General features: G+C 57.1%; 7 protein-coding genes across 7 annotated transcripts; 2 read left to right on the forward strand and 5 right to left on the reverse strand.

Moving 5' to 3' along the window:
• Positions 1 to 1,241: 1,241 nt before the first annotated feature.
• Positions 1,242 to 4,544, reverse strand: J3D65DRAFT_546140 (uncharacterized protein; the record flags this gene model as incomplete). Its single annotated transcript, XM_066796804.1, has 2 exons — positions 1,242 to 3,089; positions 3,195 to 4,544. 2 exons carry the CDS (start codon positions 4,542 to 4,544, stop codon positions 1,242 to 1,244), a joined length of 3,198 nt encoding a protein of 1,065 aa, XP_066659493.1.
• A 259-nt stretch (positions 4,545 to 4,803) lies between these two features.
• Positions 4,804 to 7,307, forward strand: J3D65DRAFT_609013 (G-patch domain-containing protein). The gene has a single exon (XM_066798647.1). The coding sequence runs from the start codon at positions 5,030 to 5,032 to the stop codon at positions 7,220 to 7,222; it is 2,193 nt and encodes a 730-aa protein (XP_066659494.1). The 5' UTR covers positions 4,804 to 5,029; the 3' UTR covers positions 7,223 to 7,307.
• Positions 7,308 to 8,969: 1,662 nt separating this feature from the next.
• Positions 8,970 to 10,116, reverse strand: J3D65DRAFT_663524 (uncharacterized protein; the record flags this gene model as incomplete). Its single annotated transcript, XM_066802674.1, has 3 exons — positions 8,970 to 9,686; positions 9,760 to 9,855; positions 9,949 to 10,116. 3 exons carry the CDS (start codon positions 10,114 to 10,116, stop codon positions 8,970 to 8,972), a joined length of 981 nt encoding a protein of 326 aa, XP_066659495.1.
• A 444-nt stretch (positions 10,117 to 10,560) lies between these two features.
• On the reverse strand, positions 10,561 to 12,511 carry J3D65DRAFT_11561 (uncharacterized protein). The gene has a single exon (XM_066793774.1). It carries the CDS (start codon positions 12,211 to 12,213, stop codon positions 10,678 to 10,680), a length of 1,536 nt encoding a protein of 511 aa, XP_066659496.1. The 5' UTR covers positions 12,214 to 12,511; the 3' UTR covers positions 10,561 to 10,677.
• A 1,011-nt stretch (positions 12,512 to 13,522) lies between these two features.
• J3D65DRAFT_11558 (3-keto-steroid reductase) lies at positions 13,523 to 15,055 on the reverse strand. The gene is made up of 2 exons (XM_066793772.1): positions 14,875 to 15,055; positions 13,523 to 14,826 (listed from the first exon to the last, which is right to left on the reverse strand). Exons 1-2 carry the CDS (start codon positions 14,934 to 14,936, stop codon positions 13,557 to 13,559), a joined length of 1,332 nt encoding a protein of 443 aa, XP_066659497.1. The 5' UTR covers positions 14,937 to 15,055; the 3' UTR covers positions 13,523 to 13,556.
• A 4,629-nt stretch (positions 15,056 to 19,684) lies between these two features.
• Positions 19,685 to 21,185, reverse strand: J3D65DRAFT_11668 (uncharacterized protein). Its single transcript, XM_066793782.1, has 3 exons — positions 20,466 to 21,185; positions 20,383 to 20,408; positions 19,685 to 20,123 (listed from the first exon to the last, which is right to left on the reverse strand). Exons 1-3 carry the CDS (start codon positions 21,098 to 21,100, stop codon positions 20,035 to 20,037), a joined length of 750 nt encoding a protein of 249 aa, XP_066659498.1. The 5' UTR covers positions 21,101 to 21,185; the 3' UTR covers positions 19,685 to 20,034.
• Positions 21,186 to 22,379: 1,194 nt separating this feature from the next.
• Positions 22,380 to 23,267, forward strand: J3D65DRAFT_11729 (uncharacterized protein). Its single transcript, XM_066793792.1, has one exon. It carries the CDS (start codon positions 22,462 to 22,464, stop codon positions 23,047 to 23,049), a length of 588 nt encoding a protein of 195 aa, XP_066659499.1. The 5' UTR covers positions 22,380 to 22,461; the 3' UTR covers positions 23,050 to 23,267.
• The last annotated feature ends 230 nt before the right edge of the window (positions 23,268 to 23,497 follow it).

The following is a 23,497-nucleotide window of genomic DNA, read 5'->3' on the forward strand; positions in this document are numbered from 1 at the left end:
AAGGAATAACCACGAGAGAGCGTCGGTAGCGAATCGGAAGAGAACTAGAGTATTATTAAACCACGCGCCGGTGCTGCCCCCCCAGGCAACGCAACCCAGTGCCGCCTCATATGGATGGGAGCGCGCGCACGCGTGGCGTAGTGCGTGTATATGTGTGATGGTATAGTACGTGTGCGCAAGGAACCCAACCCAACCTGACCCGACCCGACCTAGGAATTGCAGACAAGACAAGAGATGATGTGACGAGACAAAAGAAATAGAATGGAAAAAACAACGCAACGAAAGATATATGAAAGATGTCGACCATCCAGAACTTTTTGCGCCAGTTGAGCCAACTGCCAAAAAACAATAAGATCCAAATGAAGTGCTGCAATGATTCCGTCTGACCCTGTTTACGGAGACACACCAGCCCATAAGTTGCTTTGTATTATTGTACATGGTGTACGACGGCGTGTGCGGCTTGGCTTGGCTTGCTTGTTTGCTTGTTTGTGTGGTGGAGGGCCGGAGGCTGGCTGGCCGGCCTGCTGTCGTGCTCCTCACTGCTGAAACGTTTGCTTGCTCGCTCGCTTGCATAATCTCGCAGACCATAGATGATAGCCAACTCTGTGCCATCCTGCCGCAGATCTCCATTTCCACGGCGCTGAATGTGGAAGTGGGAATGAATAGAGGACAACGAAAAAGTCCCCAGGATGTGGAGATGATCAAAGGAAAAGAAAGAAGAGGGTCCCCATATCGCAGTGGGCGTACGTGGACCACCACCAGCATCTGCTGTGAAAACAAGCATGATGATAAGACGGGTGAATTGTGGAGAAGATCCACCTTCTTGCTGGCAGCCGCGACCATCGCCGCCGCCTACCGTCTGACCCCGGTCACCGCTGCATCTAGACAGCTGCGGGAAAAGTAAGGGGCAAAGTGTGGCCTGCTTAATCGTTTGTTGTTGCAGGTGCGCTGCGCGTCCCCTCGAGATAAGGAAACGCTGGCTGGTGGAGATTGTTGAGGAAGTTGAAATAGGAAAGGAGAGAGGAGAAAAGATAGCACAGCTCACTCCAGGGCCAGGCCACATCGGCAGGCGACAATTTGCAGGATGTGGCATGCACACATCGGTTGTCCACCAAAAAGATCACCAACTCCAAGAGGCCAATGACGACGAGACTTGAAAGATAGGAAGAAACCCATGCACCACTCCAAGATTAGGTGCGAGTCAAAACCGTCGTGCTCCACTGCAATCGCAAATGATGCTTTTACGGTGCAACGCTCTGTCGCCAACGGTCAATGGCGTCCCTGCGCTCTGGGTTCAACGTGTTGTCAGGCATAGCAGCCTGACCGCCAAAGCCCATTCCGCTCTGCATGCCCATGCCAGCCATGGGCATCCCCATCCCCACGCCGCCGTAGCCCATGTTCATGCCTGCCATGCCCATGCCCTGCATGCCGTAAGCAGGCTGCATCATCATCTGGTTTGGCATCATGTTCATGTTGCCCATGCCGGCCATCATGTTCGGCATTGACATGTTGCCCATGTTCATGTTGAACGTGTTCATTGGCATCATCATGCCCATGCCCATCATCTGAGGGGTTTGTTGCATGCCCATTCCCATGTTCATGTTCATCATGCCTGCCGGCTGAGCCATGTAGTTGCCGTCCATGGCCGGCATCGGGGTCTGTGGCGCCGTCGCAGGACCTGCACCAAGCGTCATGGTGCTCATGCGCTGCTGTCGTGGCTGGTTGGAAGTGCCCGTGATAGCCGCGAGGCCAGTCTGAGTCCGGGTCTGGTCTGCGAGCAGTCCGCGCTCGCCACTGTTGCTGGAAAGATGCAACATGCTCTTAGTCCGGCCTTGCTGCTCACGAGGAGATGGAAGGTCAAGCATGGGTCCGTAGGAGGAACGCCTATTACTGTTGCCTTCCTTGAGAATGGCTCTCGTCTTGGCCTTGTTGTGCTCGCTTTTCTGAAGAAGACTTCCCCGGGGAAGCTTGTCGAGCAATTGGTCGTCGCTGACGCGTCTAGCTTCATTCTTGGCGGGGAACATGGAGAGAATGTCTGCAAGACTTCTTGACGCCGTAAGCGATGGTCGCAAGGGGTTTCCAGTGGTCGGAGCATTGCCCTCGGCTCGCAGGCGGGCACGACGTTGACCCAATGTCTCCTCCTCTTCCGGTCCAGCAGGCTGCGCTGGTCTTGGAGTAATATCAGCATCGGTTTTACTGTCTGCCTTTCCGTCGCTGTCCTTTTCCTTGGAATCGCCAAACTGGCCCATGAGCTCGGTGGCGAAATCACCGCTGACGGGGCGCGACTTCATGTCACCGAGCGCCTGATCCAACATCTCTTTGCGCCTCAGACGTTCGCGCCTCGCTGCCAGGGGCTCTTCCTCGTGCTCCGAGTCTTCGTTAGCAGCTGGGGGTTCGGGTTCGGGTGATGGTTCGATATCAATCTGTGGCAATTCGTTGACAAAGACTGTTGAACGTTTGGCGGGGCTGGGATTCCTCATGGGAGCACCACCAGTGAGGCGGTTTCGTCGTCTGCTCAGAGGTTCCTTGTCTTCGAGCTCTTTTTGCTCCAGCAAACCCAACGGCCTGTCCCAGTCTTGTACGGGCGAACGGCTGTTCCTGCTTACAGCCTGTTGCCCGGGGAAAAGCATTCCAAGAGGGACATCGTCGTCTTCTTCCGGATGCGGCTGCGCGGCCTCCCACGCAAGGTTGACCTTCTGCGATTGGCGACGCTTCTTCTCAATTTCGGCGACGGCGTCAAGCTGGAGCAGCGTGCTGTTCATGCCATCGGGAAAGGCGGTGGCTGCAGACCGGTTCCGATTTTTCAAATGGGCCTTGCGCATCTGCAGTTCGGCCATCAACGTGGTGGGTTGGCCCCATTGGTAGGTATCTGCCATGGCAGTTGCGTTATCGTCGTCGTCATCCTCGCTCTCATGATCGGGGCGTATGTCCGTGCCAGCATAACAGTCATGCGCCGGTTTTGATTCGACCGAACCAGAACCCCCGCTCGAATGCGATGGCTGACGGCGCGCCTTGTCACCCTCCATCATCGTTCCCAGGCTCAGTTGACTGCTGTTGCGCTTTTGCAGCTTGTTGAGCTTATCACCGCTCTTGCGTTTGGTGAGTTTGGAAAGTTGATCTGCACTGGATCGACGACCCAGCAGAAATCCAAGGGAGCGACGTTTGTCCTTCTTTTTGGATTTTTCATTCTCGACCGGTTTCTTTTCAGTCTCCTCATCGACAGTCAAGACGCTTGCTCGCCTCTGCGGTTCAATAAGTGTGGCCGAACTTTGTCTTTTTGAGTTGGGATCCCCGGTGCTCTTTTTCTTATCTGCCTTTCCGTAGACTTCGCGGGACACTGGCCCGGCAATCGGGTGATCAGTGAATGCGCTCACGGGTGCAGTTGCTGACGCTTCGAGAATCCCTTCGAGCGCCTGCGCAGCAGACTCGCCTTTGATGTCAACATCGTGAGCAGCGTTTGGCTGCTCAAAGTAGAGACTGGCGCGGAGCTGGGGAGGTAGGTTAGCCATGGTCTTCCGGCTGTCGGGCTTGCTTTCGCTGCCGGCGAGCCACATTGCCGAATTGCGTGCTTCTGGGGCAAAACTTGACATGGCTTTTGCCTTTCGCTTTGCCAGATCTGCAGATTGCGGTATTTGCGACAGACGTTGGGGCATGTTCAGCACTCGGGGAACCGGAGCAGGGTAGTAGACCATTCCGTCTTCGGGAAGAGGAATTTCACGTTGCTGCTGGGGCGGAAGAGAATGCATCATGGACTGGGCACTGCTTCCGGAAACTTCACGGAGGTTGGGGTTGTAATGCACGCCATCAAAGTCGTCAAATGCTCCTTGGGCCTGTTGGAATGTATCTGCAGAGGCGGGTCTGTCCGGGAGATCAACAGGGTCAAACATGGTGTTGGCAGCTTGATGCACCACGCCGGCGGCGGGAGCAGACTCCTGGCTAGGAACGCTGCTCGGCACCGTGGCCAGCTCGTTGTGTATGTCCTCCACTATGCGGTCGTAATCAAGACTGAATTGCGAGGCTTGTCGCGTTGGTGGGTCCGAGGCCGAGAGCTGGGGAGTCTTTTGTATGGACGAGTCGTAGTCGGAGGCCGTCTCGTTGGTGTCGGGGACTTGATCGAGCAACGAGTTTTTGGACGTGGAGCGTTGGCGATTCAACGACGAAACATGGGACCAAGAACCGGAGCGGATGGAACCCTTGGGGGATGTCACGTAGCCGGTGGGGGAGTAGCCTCCCCATCTTGCGGTGGTATTGACATCCACAATGCTGTTAGCGTAGGAGCTAATTGAGGCGTTGCGCGAACGCTCGACGGCTTGTTTGGTGGAGGCGTTGTCTTCTTGGAGCGAGGGCCGGCCGCTGGAGTGGCGCTCTTCGGTCTGGAGCTTGCGAATCTCCTCGCCAATGTCGGAGCCGTTGGAGCTCATGCGCTCGGCATGGTGTTCGAGTCTCTCGACGTGAGAGTGGAAGCGGTCGGTGGGCGAAGACAGAAGATCGGGGGCAGGATGGGAGAGAGTGAGAGAGCCCTCGGCGGAGACGGTGCGGACCATTGGCTCGGCGGCCATGGTGTTTCTGGGCGAGACAGACAGACAGACAGACGGCGGCAGTGGCAGAGAACGGAGTATTTTAGGGGGCCACAAAAGAGAGAGAGGGTTCCAAAGAAGTGAGGGAGAGGCGGGAAGCGAGGGAATGGAGGTGATGGTGGTGTGGTCAGCGTCGGTTCGGGGGCGCGCCGCAAGGGCTAGGGAAGGGTAGGGTACGGTGCGGTACAGTGGTTTTGGCACACGAGGGCAGCGATAGGCAAGCAGCTAAAAATGTCGCCGTTTAGCCTTTTCGGGAATAGGAGGCCCGCGGATCGACTCGCAGCGCCCGCCATGGCCTGAACCCGAACCTGAACCTGAACCTGACCCACGCCCAAGCCCAAGCAATGCGCCCGCCCCCGGCAGCCTTCATGTCGCCGTCCGTCAACAACTAATCCTGACGCGTCCAACCTACACGCTCCACCGCCCACCCGCCATCCTTTTCCCAATCCGCCATGGACCGTCCCTCGTTCAAGCGCAAGTCGGATGCCGACGATGCTCGCGCCCGCAAGACGCAAAAGACCGGCGACGACGCCGCCCCGCCCGGCAAAATGTCCTTCGCCCAGCGAATGATGGCAAAAATGGGCTACAAGCAAGGCCAGGGTCTAGGCAAAGAAGGCGAGGGTATCCTCAATCCCATCGAGGTCAAGCTTCGGCCTCAGGGTGCTGGTGTTGGTGCCATCAAGGAAAGGACGGACCAGGCCAAGCAAGAGGCTCGTCGCGCCGCCGAGCGCAGAGGTGAGACGTATGAGGACTCGTCTGAAGAAGAGCGCAAGGCCCGCCGCAAGAGAAAGGCTGCGAAGAAAGCTGCTGCCGACAGCGGAGCCAGCACACCCGGCGGCCTTTCGCGTCCAAAGACAAAATACAGGACTGCTGCAGAGATTGAAGCCGCTGCCGATGGCCTCGAGGTTCCCAACGTGCTCAAGTCTCTGATCGATGCCACTGGCAGAGAACAAAAGCTGCTCACCTCAACGGCCGGTCTACTGACCCCGCTGGGCGGGGCACAATCTGCAACCACCGAAGCCGACAAGATTGCAACGCGCGCCCGTCGCGAGCTCGAGGCTTTTGCTGACTCGTGGGCCGGGCTGACCGAACGCAAGCAATTCATCGACGAAGAAGAAAGGGCCCTCCAGCAGGAGATTGACCATGACGAGGAGCAGTACCGGAAGGTGCTCGGCATTGCCGAAGCCGTAGAGAAGCTCAGCAATCTGGACCTGGGCCGGCCCAGCACCGCCGACGATGCGGCAGCGCAATGGGAGCAGGCTGTTTCTGAGCTCGAGACACTCCAGTTTGAATACCGCAACGAATTGACGCAATACGGTCTTCAAGAGGCTGCCGTAGCCGTGATTGCTCCCTTGTTCAAGCAGGAGATGCTCGACTGGGAGCCGCTCGAGAAGCCCATGCATCTTGTCCCCCAGCTGCACCGTCTACGCACCATCTTGGGGATCGGTAAGGACAGTCTCACCCTTCACAATGGACGTCATGACCTCGGTGGCTACAGAAGACCCAAGTCGACGACGCCCTATGAGACTCTTATCTACACCCTGTGGCTGCCGCGAGTCCGCACAACCATTACGAATACATGGGATCCGTATGCGCCCAACTCCATGATTGCGCTCGTCGAGGCGTGGAAAGATGTCCTCCCAAAATTTGTCTTCCACAGCCTGCTCAACAACCTGATAGTTGCCAAACTCAAAGACGCTCTGCACGAGTGGAATCCGAAAACGTCACTTCGCCACAAGCGCAGCAAGCCACTCCCACACGTCTGGCTGTTTCCCTGGCTTCAGTATCTTTCAGAGGAGCACACAAACTCCAAATCCTCAACCGGCCTCTTGACTGACGTGCGCCACAAGTTCGGCTCTGCGCTCAAATCTTGGGACATCTCCCGCGGCATCCTGCCCGGCCTGGATCTCTGGCGCGAAGTTTTGCCAAATCTAGAATCTAGCCTCGTGCGGTACCTGCTGCCGCGCCTGGCCTTGCACCTGCAGACAAACTTTGCCGTCGACCCGTCGGACCAAGATCTCACGCCGTTGGAGCACGTGCTCGCCTGGCGCGACTTTTTCAAACCCAGCACGCTTGGCCAGCTTTTGCTCGCCGAGTTCTTTCCCAAGTGGCTCAACGTGCTGCACCTGTGGTTGACGTCGGAGCCCGACTACGAAGAGGTAGGCCAGTGGTTTTCGTGGTGGAAGTCGCAGTTCCCCGACGCCGTCAACGCCGTCCCGAGCGTGGCGCAGGCCTGGGACAAGGGTCTCGAGATGATGAACCAGGCCCTGGACCTGGGCGACGCGGCCAAAGACGCCCTCCCGCAGCCCGAAGTCGCGGACCTTGCCGCCGAGGCTGCCGAAGAAAAGAAGCCAGACTTTAGCGCGTCGACGGCCAGCCGCGCGGCGGCCGAAGAGGACGCAACGACGTTTAAGGACGTCGTCGAGGACTGGTGTGGCGAGAATGACTTGCTCTTGATTCCGCTGCGCGAGGCGGACAAGCGGACGGGCCTGCCGCTGTTCCGCATCACGGCGAGCGCGAGCGGGCGCGGCGGCGTCGTTGCGTACATCAAGGGCGACATTGTGTGGGCCATCAACCGCAAAGACGACACGCGGGAGCCGCTGGGGCTGGAGGAGGCGCTGGTCAAGCGGGCCGAGGGCAAGTAACTACATGTAGTAGGTTCGCAGTATGGACGGATGTAGGTGAGCATCCATCTGCCGCCCAAATTCGAATCCTCTGATCCATCGCCCAACATGTCTCCATCACAACCCTCAAGTCAACTCTGTATATGCATTCGTGCGAAGATGCCTCATCGATGCGACGCCCGCGACCAGACCCATCCAGAATGCCCCAGCGCGCCCCCTTTCCAGTCCAGCCTCCTCTCTTCCCACCTCCCAACCCCTGGAATGCGGCACTGCAGTGCGGTGCCGGCCGGCCGGCCGTCGTACCTCGCAAACCCATACCCATGCCCATACCCATACCAACCTACCCGCCTCCACGTAGCTACAGACTCCCCTCCCTCCGCTCGCCTCCCGCCCCGCCCCGCCCCGCCTCGCCTTGCAGTAGTGCTCTCTGTTCCGTCTCGAGTGTTTCAAGTCTGCTGCATGCATGCCTGTCTGCCTGCCATGCGTGTTCCTGCGGCTCAGCATACCGCACCGTACGTACCGTACCGGCAGTTGGCCGGCCGGCCGCCCGCCCGCTTCGAGAAATTCTAGATCTGATACCAGCTGCCGTCTCTTCTACATACCAAGTGCGAGATGCGACTCGACTCGACTCGACTGTCTCCGGCCGGGGCCGGACATGAACGCTTCCAGCCGCATAAGGCCATGAGTAGTTTGATAGGCATGCGCACGTGCCGACGGTCTTGCCGATTCTCCTCTTGTCTACCTCCAGGTCTAAATATACACACACAAATATTCATCAGCGCACCCAGCGCGCCGGGGCCGGTGCGAGAACTCTTTCGTCTCTCGAAGGCCAGGGGGGGCGGGGAGGCGACGTTGAGGAATGCCGATAGGATGGTGCGGCGACACACGGTGTTTCTTCACCTGCCTGGAAGACAACAGGTAGGTAGATACGAGGGCTTGCGCTGGCTGAGTGAGTGAGTGAGTGAGTGAGTGAGCGGCCGGCCTCAGCAGTTCAGTCGACTCAGCTTAGCTTAGCTTAGTATGGATGCCTTTGACTGATTGACTGGCTGACTGTCTCATGTAGCACAATCTCAGCCTCGTCAAGGAAAAGGAAAAGGGAAAGGGAAAGGAAAGGGAGCACAAGAGGGAGAGTGCAGACGGGATGAAGAAGAAGAGAGAGGTACAAAGGCGCGCGGCTGAGACTAAGGCTGGGGCTGAGAGTATGACGGAGAGGGACAGACAGAGTGAGACGGAGACTGACTGTAAGGCTGAGACTCGGAACAGGGAGCAGACCATGGCTACACATCTTCACTCCGTTCTATCTCGACGTGTTTCCTCTTATTGCGTATTCGACTTGACGGTAGATAGAAAACAAGACAAACAAAAGGAGAACTTTTCCTACTCTGATCGATAAAACGCCTTACTTTTGGTTGGTTGATCTTCTATCAACAGTGAATGGTATGGTGAGTGGTGAGTGGTGAGCGGTGTGCTCAGGAGGGATGGACGTGGATGGATGGGGCTATTGCTATTTACATGGTACCAGTGGGCAGTCTCGTTCGTCCCTCGGATTGGTCTCTTGCGACAGGATTGATTCCCGCCTGCCTGCCTGCCTGTCTTGATTATTTTTGCGAGAAGGGGACAGTTCTACCAAAGGCAGGCAGAGTAAACGTTCCAATGAAAAATTCCAGTCCAAAGGCCTCGAAGTCTGAGCGGAATCATGACCACTTACGCATATCAGCCCATCTCACATCACACCACATATTATACCATCTCTTACACCCGTCCGTCATCACCTCTCAGCGCCACCAAACTGCCCCGCCAAGAGACCTCCCAATGTACCCTCTCTCCTCCGTGCCTCAGTCCCCTCACCCGCCGTCGCTCCTGCCCCCATATCCCTCCCCGTCGCGCTGCCCCTCTCCCTCTCCATGCGCTCCCTCAAGCTCTCAAACTCTCGCCTCGAACCGCCAGCGCCAGCGCCAGCCGCCGCCGCCGCAGCGCTGCCTGGTCCATCGACTTTGGTCTGCTCGCCGACCATCCAGCCTGGTAGGCGCCAGGTTGACGGCGGCATGGGGAGCGCTTCGTTGCGCCACGCGGCGCCGACAGCCCAGCCGATTGCCGCGGCGAGCAGCGATCCAGGGACGGCGGACAGCGCGAGTTGGATTGCGAGGAGGTAGTGCCAGCTTTTGTTCGACAGGGTGAGCGAGGCATCGGAGAGGGAAGGCGAGGAAGCGGCCACGGAGCCATCGGCGGAGGAAGAAGTGTTGCCACCACCGTTGGCAGCAGTGGCCGCGTCCCGCGTTGTCGACGTCGTCGACGACGCCGCCGCAAGCCGGTACTTGTACTGCTGGGGAATGGCGGCGTGGTACTGCGCGAGGAGGGCAAACAGGGTGGGCGTCAGGCCGCCGGGGAGGTAGTTGGCGTGGTTGAAGGTGAGGGGCCGGACGACGAGGGCGAGGAGCAGCGGCGGGAGCAGCGTCGTGTACGGCAACGTCGACAGCAAGAAGGACTAGATGCAATCGCGCGCGTCGTCAGCTAGGTACAAGTCGCAAAGGCGCGTCGCTGTTGCGCAAGGCACTCACAGCAAACTTCCTCGACCCCCAGAGCCGCTCAATGACGCGCAAATGGTAAAACGTCATGGCCGCAAACAAGACCTCCGTGGAATTTGCGTAACAAAGCTGTGTCCCTCATCAGCCAAGCCATCCCCTCCATCATTTAATATTATCTTTGCTATCCCTCCTTTGTCCCTCCATTGCTGGGCGCACGCATACCTGCCACGTCAAGACTCTCCAAAACTGCCCGTGGCCCCACAGGTGCGGCACGACCTGTATCCATAGTAGGTACTGCGAGTCGGTGATGCTGGCTACCAGGGCGGACGCGACGACGTAGAAGACGAGGAACTTGGACACGGGCGCGTTGGTGAAGCCCGAGGTGAGCATCCTGAGCGCCCGCTGGCTGCTGAATTGAGGTGCGTGGTGGTCGCGCGCGCTTGCCCGTCGTGAGAGCGGCTGTGGGAGGGGGATCCAATTGGAGTCCGAGGGTCGTACTGGGAACGGTCGGCAGGTCGTGGTGGTGTTTTGGAATAGGTGTTGTTGAGCTGTGTTGTGGACAGCAAGACGACCTCCGAGTGACCTGACGTGGGTCCCGCCGCCAGCCAGCTCCCCGCGAGACGGAAGGCCTGACGGAGCTCCCGACCTCCGCTCTGAGCAACAGAAATGCCGATCACTGACAACAACCACTTTCACATGATCACAGCTGTCAATCATTCACTTGTTGCTTTGTCCTTTGTAGTGGTTGTGCAAAGAAATCTATTAAGGCTTTTGATGTATCCGAAAGAGCGCCGAACACCACCGTCCCAGCTGCTAGCATGGGATCTACTGTGCTAAGTAAGGGTATAAAAGTCCACCATGTGTTTTCTGCCATGAACGCCGGCTGAACGTACTCCAAAAGCGAAAAAGAAAAGAGGAGAAAAAAGAAAAGAAAAAGTTTCATCGGCCGCCTCATCTTCGCCTCGTCCTCGGAATCTGATCCACGCCGTCGCCGTCGAAGAACATGTTGCTAGACCGAAAATGCTTCCCCGGCTTGCCAGGCCATTTTGGGTAATGTCCAGGGTGGTACTCTGTTGGGATGGTAAGGGTTGGCGTGGAAACGTCCTCTTCGGTCGAAGGTTCCTCGTGTATGACTGTAGTGTCGTCCTCTACGCTCGTTTCCGACGGTGCTGGCAGGTCCGAAGACGACACGCTTTCCGTCTCTTCGTTTGCTCTTCGGTGCGAGGTATCCCAGGTAGATGGAGTCGGCATGTGTCGCGACGAGTTCTTGAGTTGTCTTGGCGTCCGTGAATGGGGAGACACTGAAGCGCTCCAAGGCTTGGTGCTCGGACTCGAGTCGGTGTCGTCGTTTTGCTCGCCTTCGAGGAACTTCATGCGCAGCCCGCGAGACCGCTCAGAGCTGGAGGTCTTGTACGACGATACTGACATTTGATCATACTGGGGGGTTGCAGAAAGGCGGCGGAGCCCACGTGGGCGTCGTTCAGGAGTATGTGAAGTTTGAGGCTCGTCGTCTTGCTCGGCGATTGCAACCACGGATGCTTGTCGGCGGAGCTCGTTCGTTTTGATTTCGCTCACGGAAATGGTGCGCACGAGCTTGTGGTACCGTCCGCTGAGCTGGCCATTGCGGATGGGTGTCGAAGCGGACCGCTGTTTGCGCGACATTGGGGAATCGCCGTTGGAGATTGACTTGGAGGGCGCTCTTTTCGGGGTCCTTGGGCTTTCGAGAGTCTTGGATGTTGAAGCGGCATCAGCGTCGTTGCTAAAGTAGGAAGAGTCGCGCCGCAACTTGCAGGCGGTGTACTTTTGCTCCAACGCTTGCAGGCGGTTCTCGGCGTCCAAATACATGTCGAGTGCTTCTTTGATGTCGGCGTCGCGCTTCTCGAGCTCTCGAATGACTTCGCTGTTCATCTTCCACGAGTCAAGCAGCTTTTGCTCTGTATTCAGAACGGATTCCTGAAGCTCCTCGACTCGCGCGCAGAGATCGGCATTCTCCTCTTCAAGGTCGTCTCTTTCGGCGGCAGCTTCGACTAGCCTCTCAGTCTTTTCTTGCTCGTGCTCCAATTGTTCTTCCAACCTGTGGTTCTTTTGCTCAATGAGGCGCAATCGAAGCTTCAGATCAAAGTTCTCATTGGTCAATTTGTCCATGGTCGACTGGACGTCTTTTGATGCCATGGCAGGGTTTTGATTCTGTGAAGCCGAGCCATTTGGCTGCAAGCTCGAGCGGCGTGCACCAGAGGCGCGGGAACGGCGACGATCTTTTTTGGAGTCGTCGTTTGCGAAAATGTAGTCGTCCATGGTCGCGACGGGCGTTGGGTTGGAGAGACTGAGAGAGCGCAGAGGTCTGTCGTCGACGCCGAGGCGACGTTCACGCAGCTTCTGGCGCAAGTAGTCGGACGAGGGTTCTCGAGGAGCAAAGTCGGGGCTGGCGCTGTCGCGCCGAGAAACAAAGTCGGCGTCCAGCGCATGGTCGTGGTTGGAGTGATTCATGTCGAAGAAGCAGATTCCGCGTCAAGTTGTCGTGGAAAGAGGTGGGAGGTCGAACAAAGCATTGGGGGAGGGAGGTGGCTGGAGGGGGTGCAGCGCGGGTGAGATGTCTCATGCAGGGTGATTGAGAGAGGTACGGGAGCAGAGCAGGCACACGTGGGACAGTGTGAATTGCGGCCGCAGTGGCTGTTGGGGTGCATGCTTGCAGGCGCGACCGCGAGTGGGCAGGGCGACGGTAGATAGAGTTGTGACGCCGTTGCAGGTCGACAGACAAGGCGGACGGATCGCGACGATCGAGCAAAGCTAAAAGCAGGGCGGAAAGTCGCTCGCCAACACGTCGCTGGGCTTTTGGGGCTCCATGGCGACGAAGTGAGAGGGAGTCTGGTGGGTGGTATAAAAAAGAACGAAAACAAGCAGCGAAGCCACTCAGGAACAGGGCAGGGAATGTCGGTCGACTAGAGACAGGGACCAGGAACAGACTCTGGACCAAAAGACAAAGGGAGCGGTTGTAGCGACGACAAGAGGCTTGGGGTGAGAGATGGCTAAATAGGCTGCTACATGCACTGAGGTTTTATCTGAGCAAGCATTGATCCTTAGGCTTAGGGACGCCCTTGCCGCCGCTCCTCCGCAACGAGCGAGGGGAAAAATAATAAAAAAAAATTCGAGCAGTCGGCGGCAGCACAGCAGCTTTGCGCTGACGCCCTGATGCTACCGGACTCGCTGGTGGTCCGTGGGGCCAAAAGTCGTCGGTGCAGCGCAGGGAACATGGAGACAGGGACGGGAGCAGAGATCCCCCGCCTCTATCCGCCTCCGGAGTCCCTCCTCCGACTTCGCTTCGCCACCTCTTCGCCTCCATCTTCAGCTCTCTGACAGCGACACTGACAACCTCGGCGACCGCATCTCACCTGTGCTTCCTCTTCTCTTCAGCCTGAGCCCGACCCGACCCGACCCCGAGTCTTCGCTCCCTGGAAATCCTTCTGACAAATGCCTTCGTGCGACGTCCGCAGCATTCTCCGCTCTCTCCGCAATCTGCATGCTTCACAACACATCTGTCTAGAGTCGCGAGGAACCTCAAAGGAAAAACACCAACACCCTCGCCTGGCGGCTGACGTGCATTCCTTTCCCAAAATAACTCCTTCCACCAGCCGAAACACATTAGCGTTGCGCGTCGCCTTGCGTCTCGAACTAGTCTCTCAGCTGCCGGTGAGCACGCAGGCCACATGTCCCCCAGCAACGCCCAGTCCAGAACAACACCATGTGCTGCACCCATTCAGATAAGCGGCTTGCCGCTTTCGTCGCTACCGCACAAATCCTCTTCGCTACACCTGCCTGCCTCCGCCCTGCCTCTACGCTGCCGCCAGACGGCCCTCCCACTCCTCCCTGAGCTTCTCCATCTCCCTCCAGCACACCGACCCTAGCCCCTCAAACTTGTCCCTCTCACCCTCCTTCAGATCCACCGCCCCTCTCTTCCGTCCCTTCTTTCCCGCGCAGTCTCCCACAATCCCACCAAACCCCCAGCCTTCAACTTCAGTCCTCATGACCCTCTCGTTGCCCATGCGGTCTGTCGCACTACCCCATTTGCCCTTGCCCTCGCGTCCCTCGACCTGCTCCAGTGTCGATTGCGCCGCCAGCGCGAGCCACACGGCTGAGACAGCCGACGTGTAGGGCTCCACAGTGTGCCATTGACTGCCGAGCCACCGCCCAATATACAAGGCGACCATGTACAGCCAATTCATGATCCATGGGAATGGCAAGGAGATGATGGCCGTGTTTACTATGCCTGGGTGTGACAGGTACATCCGGGGCCTGTTGTCGCTTGTGTTTGCGTCGTCGGTTTCAAAGTAGCGCGACGAGTACGGGCGCGCAGCGGGCGTGTCGTAGGTCAATGCGAGCACGTCTGTCAGGCGCTTGCCCGACTCGTACGCCATGTTGCTCGTAAGGCCTTGGAAGTCTTCGAGCTTGAACTCCGACGCGTACGCCTCCAGGCTCGACGTCCAAATGATGCGGCCAGCTTGGGGCCGCGCGGCTTTGAGGAGCGGCGCGCAGTAATGGCCCAGCAGGTAGTGACCAAAGACATTGGCGCAAAAGACTTCGCCGAGCGGAGGCTCTGGAGTGCCGCCCGAGCCTCTCTTGCCCTTGGCCGTTGGAGGCGCCGACCCCGTCGGAGGCACCTGAGGGCCCGTCACCAACCCGACCGAGGCGATCTTGAAGCCTTCAGGCCAGGTGGTCGAGTGCACCCAGTCTGTCAAGATTTTGTAGGTCGCCCGCCACCAATTGAGGCCCGTCCACCCGCCAATGCCGGCGTTGCAAATCAAGACGTCGAGCTTGGGTATCGTGTTGCGCAGACGTCGGCCGCAGGCTTGCACCGAAATCAGCGAGCACAGGTCCAGCATCTCTGCCTGGAACCGTACGCGCTTCTCCAGCACGCTGCCAATCCCCGGCACGCGCTTCTCCGACTTTTGGCACGTTTTGGCCAGGTGTGCCCGAAGCTGTTTGACCGTGTCATCGCTCTTGCGGCTGCTGCGCGTCGTGGGTATCAGGACGAGCGTATGCGACTGGGGGCGTGTTTGCAGGAATTCGTCAATGAGCCGGCAACATGTTGCAAGGCCAACGCCACTGCGGATGGAGATTAGCCAGTGAACGAACGAACAAAGTCAGACAAACCTGTTGGCACCAGTCACGATGGCGTAGAACGTGTCGTTGGGGTCGAGTTGAGAGCTCTCCATTTTTTGGGCAGGGTAGGGGATGGGTCGCCGTCAGCTTACTACCGAAAAGGCGAGCGGGTGATCGACAGATTAGAGCACCTGCCACCACCGCGGAACACACTCCGCCCTTCCGAACTTTTCGTCCAACACCATTGCCATCATTTTGTGATGACAGCACCACCCGGCAACTTTGTCCCCGAAACTCTCTTCCCTCCACACACGGCTCAGTGAATCGCAGCCGCTTTGTTCGGCCGTTTCTATGCGCTGCCTCTGCGTCTGGATATGCGGCATCGCTGCAAGCCAGCTTCAGCTCAATCGTGGCCGTCGACATTTTCGTTTCGACCTGTGTGGAGCTTGCCTGTCCACTCTGTTGTTCTCGTCGTGTTTGGGGTCTCTTTCGCTTCATGTCGCCATTCTTTGCTTTTTACCGGCCTTCAAAGTCGAGCAACCCATGACCAAGCCAACAGTCGAAGGAAAATTTTGGCGTCTCAGCTCTAATCGACTCTGGCAACTACCTCGCTCACTCTGCAATATGTTTGCTTCAGGTACCTTCAGATGCATATGAATTTGGTGCTCAGCGCCACAGGCCGCCATTTCAAGCACGAATGTGTCATCGACAAGTGACACTGCAGACTAACGACGAAACGGCATGCCCTTGTGCAGGAACATGCTGTGCGTGGTGTGAGTGGCGTTCAACCTCTGCTTTGACCTTCCCACTGTTCGGCGCAGCTTGCCATCTGATCCAAGCCTGTGGATTGGTGAAAAGGGAGCGTACTCATTTCGAGCGCAAGCTTTGAGGGGACTTGACCATGGAATTCGGTACTTGGATCCTTAGAGCTGCAGAATTCCACAGCTCCAACGTACTCGACGACCATCTCAACCCTCTTGAATGCGCAATTTGCGACAATGTGGTGAAGACTCGGGCACGCCATTTGACCAAAAGCAAAGACGCATTGCAGATTCCGCGTCATGTGGGCCTGAACATTCCAGCTTCCACGAAATCATGTCTCCGTTGAACTGTACAGTACTCTCGAACTCCAGGGAATTCTGAAAACAGCGCAAGTGACCCCCTTCAAGACGACTGGCCCATCATTTGTCAGACACCCTCTTGCACACCGTTCTCGATATCATCTCTTTCCGTTCTTGGCTCTGGCAACAGCGAGGCAGCCCATGGAAAGAGACAAGATGTGCGGTCACCAGAGCGGATGATAATCAGTAAGAGACGGGACAGTTTTGGTCACATGTAGGATTTTGACATTGCCTTTGCCAGGACAAACCCGAAACAACCCCACTGTCGTTTTCCAACCGTTTGGTACATCGTCATCTGCCTTCTTTCAGAATGAAGCTCTCTACATGACCCGCACTCTCGCCACGTATCACAACACACGCAAAAAGCCAAAAGCAATGGTCGATTAGATTACCAGCTCCGCGATCAACGGGCAGAAGAGCTACGCTAACCGATCTGTGAGACTTGTGCCATTACCGCAATTCGAGCCGGAACACCCCTCCCGTCGACTCGATTTGATCTGGCCAGCATGCATAAACACCGGTGTGTGTACATACAGATTACATACGAAGAAGCAGAAAAAAGGAACAATGCCATCATTGTGACAGCGACCATGCTGGTCCCCGCCAAGAGATGACGTATCACAAGGAACAGACGGCGCTGCCACCCATATCACAACTATCCCCTGTCTCTCCCACAAGGCGAGCACACAAAGTCTGGTACGTGCAACGTTCAACGACGATGCTGCAAGCGGGCGCGTTTCCGACGGCAGGGGGGCTGTGCATATCATCGCATCGCCAATGTACATACGCATGGTCCCGGGTCCGCGAAACATTTGACGCAGGTGGACAGACAGACGAGACCACGACCAAAACAAGCAAGGAGAAATTGGGGGAACGGAAACAATCCTGGGCGCGATTTTTGTCTCCAGCGGTTTCATCGTCCCGTGTGCTGCAATTCTCCCCGTTACACAAGGACCAGAGACTGAAATGTCCGGTCCGGGCTTCTGGTTGCGTGTTTATTTGCTTGCTCGCTTGCTTGCAGGCGTACGGATACCTACATACGTGCCTCTAGTCTCGAACCCCGGTTCCTGTTCCATGGACCGCAACGAAAAAAATTCAATCGCCATCTTTCAGACCAACAGACAGCTTCCAAGCGCCGCGCACCCTTGACCGCGTGGCACGACTTCACAGAGCTCTCAATTCGAAGCCAGCACCGCTCACATCATGGGAGCACCAGACAAGTGTACCCGCTCCTGGCAAGAACCCCTGCTTGCCCCCTCCCTCGACGGTCCAACTCCGCCTGCCCCACCCCCTCCCCCTCCCCCGCCTATTCATCCAGGAGCAGGTGTTCCAGCAAGTCGTACAGGTCACAGGTCGCACGCAGACCACAAGTGCCCAAATCTAGGGCCCCACAAATCAACTCACTCACCACCGACCGCGCCATCGCGAGCACCCGAACATCCGATGAGCCAACCCGCCCCTCCCTTTGACTTGGCTACTGCTGTGCGATATTTGTATGTACTCGCTCGCGTATGGGCATATGTAAGTACGCATGCACAATGCGCTTGCGTGCAGTGTACGCATGTAGAGCAGACCAGGCTGGACCGGGATAGAACAACACCATCGCATGGGTAGGGTGCGCACTGTGCCGTATGTACATACATGGCTGCAGTATTCGATGGACCCTGGGGCTTGTGGGCTTGAGTTGAGTGCCTAGGGAAGCGGCCGATAAGCAAGCAAAGAGACTGTGGCCAGTATGTAGCCATGTCGAGCTCCATTCGTGATGCATGTCCAATGGTAGTTACTCTTGCTCCCACCATGCTTGTTGAGCACAGCGCCCCCTGGTGGACGACGGCCTGACAAGCAGGATTCTGTCCGTCTTGCGTCCTCTTTTGCTCTTTTGTCATGTGGTGGGTGTCTCGCACGTCTCTACCCGCCTTCTACTCCTCTTTCTACGGCGTCCAAGTCCTTTTTGGCTTCTTCGTCTTTCACAATTGCGCTCTTAATGTCCGCGACGAGGATGATAGGCTGACGAGCTGTCTGTCTCCAATCCTCAGCATCTCTGTGTAAGTGTGTAGGTGGTGGTCATCATCTGGGTCCTTGGCTTAACAGGGATCGCCGAGGTAATGCTCACCCCACGCCAATCAATCACGACCGAAGAAGAGCGAGAGAGAGAGAGAGAGAGGTTTAGCATAGAATCGCAAGCATGACAACAAACCTTCAACGTCAGCATCATCGATCTATGCGTACCTTTCCTCTCCCCTTTTCCCCTCCTCCCTCCCTTTGTCACACATCCATATCCCGATCGCGCACGAGTCAGCCACCGCACTCCGCCCAATGCAACATCCATCCCGGCCCGGCCACTCCAACACCACGCGCAAACAATACCCAGAACGCGCATACCACATAATCTGAATGTCATTTACTTATCATCCGAATCAACCCAGCTGGTCATCGACAAAGCCCGCAAGTCGGGGCCCCGCCATCTCATCCCTCCTCCGGGGCCAACAACAACAAACACCCCTCGGTCGGGCCAAGCTTTCCCTTTTCGCCCATGCGTTTGTATTTTGCCAGCCAGCCAGCCACATGAAGGCGGCGGGAAATAGTCGTGCACGTTTTGTCTCGCTCCCGCTCTACTACGCCTCTCTGTCCCTCCAACGCTACACCTCCGCTGTATTTTATGTTTCGGGGGGACGGACTAGATTGATGTTGTTGGTCGGGTTCGTGTTCGTATGCACCCACCCGCGTCGAGGTAGGTGGTCAGGAAGGAAGGAAGGGAAGGAGGGAGGGAGGTCGGTCGTGGGAATAAGCGGTTGTATGTGGCGTTTGCATTCGGACGGGGAGCAGGGTTTCGGCGGTTGTGTACCTCTACGCTTGTAGACAGACAGATAGACATGTAGACAGTTTACGGCAGAGCTTGCAAGAAGGAGGGGGGAGAAGAGTGGGATACAAAATTAATGGAAAAGCTTGCTGGACATGGAAGAGGGTTGAAGAACTGCTAATAGGAGGCGCGGTGGATCATTCTCTTGATTTGTGACTGCTTCGTGTTCTTCTTCTTGTTGTTCTTGTGTCTCTTCTTGGTTGAGCTAACCCTGCACGCGACACCAATTTCCGTCTCCGTCCATCGTTGCTTGGTCGTTCGTATCGTGTGAAGGATGAACGAGGGGGAGAAATGGGGAACAGCATGCAAGAAAGCTGTGGGATGTAATGGAGAATTCAATGTAAAGGAAAACATGACGCTGCCATACGCCTCCTTGCACCTCAAAAGCAAATACCCCCGGCCAATCAATACCCGGAAAGCGCCGTCCGCAATGGAAAAAAAAGTCAGAGGATAATAAAGGAGTAGAAGGAGAAATGGAGTGTGTGAGAAAACAATGTCTGTTCCTGCCAAACAAATTCCCACGTTTGCCATTGGCTGCCACTGTCGCTAACACAGATATGCTACAGTCTGCTTCTTGGCGCTCTGCTCAATGAAGCAGATGGCGGGCACAACCGATCTCAAGGAAAGAAAAAGATAATGAAAAGATTAAAAAGATTGGACTCGCCATGCGTTTGACTTGGGGATGATCGGCAATGCAACAATGTTGGCAGTATTAGTGGCAGCGGCAGCGGTGGCGAAGCAGCCGATAGGTGACGAGGGAGAGACAAGAAGCATGGATGCGGCAAGGCATGGCAAGGCGGCGGCATCAAAACGCAGCCCGCACGGTTTCATGAGCCCTGCCGCCGCGCGGCCCTGACTCTGCCCTGCCTGCCTGCCTGCCTGCCTGGCTTGCCTGGCCTGGTAGATGGATGGTGACACGGCAGAGGCAATGCGTGACAGACGTTTCGTGCAGATGCAGCCGCCACCACGCACGCCATCTGCCTCTCTGTGCCAGATCGAGACAGGTAGGCCGGCCGGCTGACTGGCTGGCAGCCTTCAGCTGTTTTGCTCGTTTCTGGGGCGCGAGTCCCAGACGCGTCTCGATGGAAGCTTTCTCTTTAGGCCAGTTGTGCAGACAGGCAGCGAAAGGGATGTGTCATCTGCATCTGTGCGCGATTCAAGCTGCCGCTGGGGAGGCGACGCAAAGCAAACCATGCATGCATGCATGCATGCAAGCAAGCGGGGCTCGCCCTATGCGCTGGTCGCCGCAGTGGCCGTGGCCGTCGTTGCTGCCGGCCTGCCGACAGCGCCGTTGGGATGTGATTTGCTGCGGCAGTCGCCTGTTTACCGAGAAAAAGAAGCGCGTCAGCCGAGAGACCACCTTTGAAGGGACCAACGGGAAGTGAATTGAAGAAGAAGGATCGGGAAGCCAGCTAGCGAACGGGAAGACTAGCCTGCCGGCCGTTGGAGAAACACATGGTGCGGGAGTGGGAATGCATGCAGGATTTTTGGGGATGACCGAGGGATTTTTTTGATTTGGTTCCCGCGGAGGGGGGGAAATAAAAAAAAAGACGCATGTGAGGAAGGCAGGTCTCTTACCGCACAGCTCATTGAGTCTGTATTCTCTGCCATGGGTGTTAGCGGTGTGAGAGGCAAGGTTTGGACATGGTCTTGGAGCTTACACTGCTACGACGTTGGCCGGGCATCGTCGGTGTGTCTCTTGGTATTTGGTGCACCAGGCGCGGACTGTGAAGCGCATGTGCGAGCATTTGTAGTTGACTTGGGTGTAGTCACACATTGAGACGGTGGGAGAGAGGCGAGGATAGCGGCTCGTTAGGGAAGCAAAATCGATGACACACAAGAGGTTGTGTTTTCTGCAAGCCAGGCAGAGAGACGAATTGCGGTGGGTGGGAGTCGTGTAATGTACGTGGGAGTCGTGGCGGTACAGGTCAAGTCGGTAGATGTGGCGGCGAGATTCTTTTATACGAGAGTCGATTGGAAGCACAGCAGAGGCGAATTGGAGAGAGTGCGAGGTTTCGGAAGGGCAGATGTGGTTACCGATGAAGCATTGGGTGTGTAGCGGGGGTAACGTACATATAGAGGATGTGGATGGAGCAAAAGGAAGTATGCAAGTTTTGTTAGCTCCCGCAGCCCTTGCCGTCCGGCTGCATACGGACTTGCAGGGCTCAGGGATGTTTGGTAGCCTGGGGATCTCAAGGTCTAGGTTGGGTTCAACGGGTACGCCTGTTGCAGGAGTGGGCCTCTGCGTCCCAGCGGGCTGGTCCAAAGTGAAGGAAAAGGAAACGCCTTGATCCATTTGCTACGAAATTTCGGGGACGCACGAGTGGACCGCTGACACGGAAGATGCAGCATCCCAGCCCCGGCTCGAGGGTTGGCAGCCGGGCCTGGTGATGATGAGAGTGGTACTGTTGTATCAGAAAAGCAGACAAAAGCATGGTTGGCCAGGTCATTCGCATGGCGACAAGAATCAGGACCTCCCGCCATGGCCTGAGAACCGCTGGCTTGTGCACTCTCTTGGTAGTTGGCCTTCACCGCACTTCGGCTGCTCGTTTCGACATCTGAAAAGATGCTTGTTGGCATCAAACGCATCCTGGGCGGCGGTTGGATGCAGCGAGTGATGTGCGACTGCATTCGCCAGCCCAGCAGCCGTGAGCTGGGAGGCCTTGACTGACGCAAGGTGCCGACGAGGTGCAAGAAGCGCGGTGGAAGCAGGTCCGGATGGCGGCGGAGGCAGGGCAGCGCGATGAGTGTTGAGCTGCGACTCGTGGGCCAGAGCTTTCTCATGGCGACTAAGCATCAGAAGAGACCAGACCAAGCCGGTCCTCTCCGTGGGCCAGGATGGGCGCGACGACGAGGTTGAGCTTCACCTATCAGAGGGACGAGGGCGAGTCGGTCACGGCCATTGGAGACGGGCGGACAGGAGGGAGGAGGCCGGCTGGCAAGAGTGGTGCAGATCAACGGCAACGCCCCAAGAGGCGGGCGGTGTGAGTGAGGGGTGCTCGCAAGCTTTGGCGTATACGGGTAGACGTATGTAGACGAGTGGATTGTTGGATGGGGATGGCTTTCTTTTTCCACCGCTTCAAGTGAGTGCCGTGACCATGCGAGCGGTCGAGGCAGCGGAGTTTCCGCAGTCGACTTCCTTGCTGCAGCATCACATCACGCCCGGCGGCGCGGCATGAGGTGGACGGGATCGACTGGGGCCTGGATGCCTAACGGGGCAAGCTGATCACCATGCGTCGGGACTTCACTTCTCACTGCACTGCACTGCACCTGTTGGGATGAAGATGTTTTGATCATGGACGACGTCGTATGCGCCTCTTGGTTGTGCTACAGTCGCTGACTTGCGGTGAGAGGTGCCGTCGGACGACAGCACTCGGAATCCCTACAGCGTTCGCGTTGGCATTGCATTGCGGGAGCTTATCTGACGCTCCATACCGCACGCTGGGTTACTCTCAGCGTGCGTGTAACAGCAGCCAGTTCAATCAAAGCCTAACGGCCGAGGCCGCCGGAACCAACCGTTGGCTACATGTACTCCAAGACAGGTACTGTACAGTACCGTACTATAACGCTCTGACAAAGTCGCCGGTCGGGATCAACGAGGAGCAGTTCCTGGGAGAGATGCAACAGACTTCAGCCATTTGCTGAAACACGGGTTTCATGGCACCTTGGCCCTTTCTGCCCGTCGGTCGACAACACCAAGCACCGCCTCTGTGTATTCAGACGACATTGATTTGCTACACCGCCTCGCTTTCCGTTTCCGTTTCACATCCGTCCTCGACCAGCATAACTCGTCATAAGTCAGCATACCGGATGCCTTGGTTCCGTCTCGTTGATACCTACCTTGGGTGCCCGCGACGTCAGTTCCAGTCCCTACCCCACGGCATCGCCCGCGTCAGGTCAGGTCAGGTCAGGTCGAGAAACAAATCACCACCGCCAATGTCGTCTCCTGCCAAATCTACCCAAGTGCCAGATCTGAGCATGCAGGGTCTCGAACCACCATTGGCCGCGCCTGTTTTTGACTCGCTCCCGCTCTGCCGTTCCAGATCCCGCGGCCAACTCTCGCACGGCGAACTCATCTCAGATTCTCCCCCCAGCCAGAACCACCAAGACACGACATGGTCCCCCGCATTCCGCCAGCGCCACAGCACATCTTGCAGCCGACCAATGGAAACGATCCGTCACCGCCAAATGTTTTGCTCGCCCGTCAGCCATTGTCCATTCGTCCATTATCGACCCGTGCCCTGACGACTGCCGGACACGTAATCTTGAACAATTGCATTCTTTCCACAATGGGCAACGCACCACAAGGGCCACCCATGTGTGGTCGATGCAGAACGGTGGTCCAACTGACCGGAATCAGCGACGCCGTGGCAGGGAGGAGGCAGTCTCCATCTCCCATCGTGCATGCCCTCTCTGTACCCACACCGCACCTACATACTGCACCTGGCGCACCTGTAGTGCCGGCAGCCCAGCACTGCCCCGAGAGCATGACTGGCCGGCACTCTACAAACTTACCTCTCCCTTGGGCCCTTAGTCAGGCAGGACCAGCCAGCCAGCCAATACGCACAACGCACACATACCCTACCTTCGTCTCCAGAGTCCAGACAAGCAAAACAAAAAGCAAAATAGCCAAAACAAGTCGCCCCAAACCAGCCCAAAACGCGCCTACTTGCCTAACTCATGTCCCTCTCCC

Source organism: Phyllosticta citribraziliensis (genome assembly GCF_038025025.1).
Source record: "Phyllosticta citribraziliensis strain CPC 17464 chromosome Unknown J3D65scaffold_1, whole genome shotgun sequence".
Lineage (NCBI taxonomy): Eukaryota > Fungi > Ascomycota > Dothideomycetes > Botryosphaeriales > Phyllostictaceae > Phyllosticta > Phyllosticta citribraziliensis.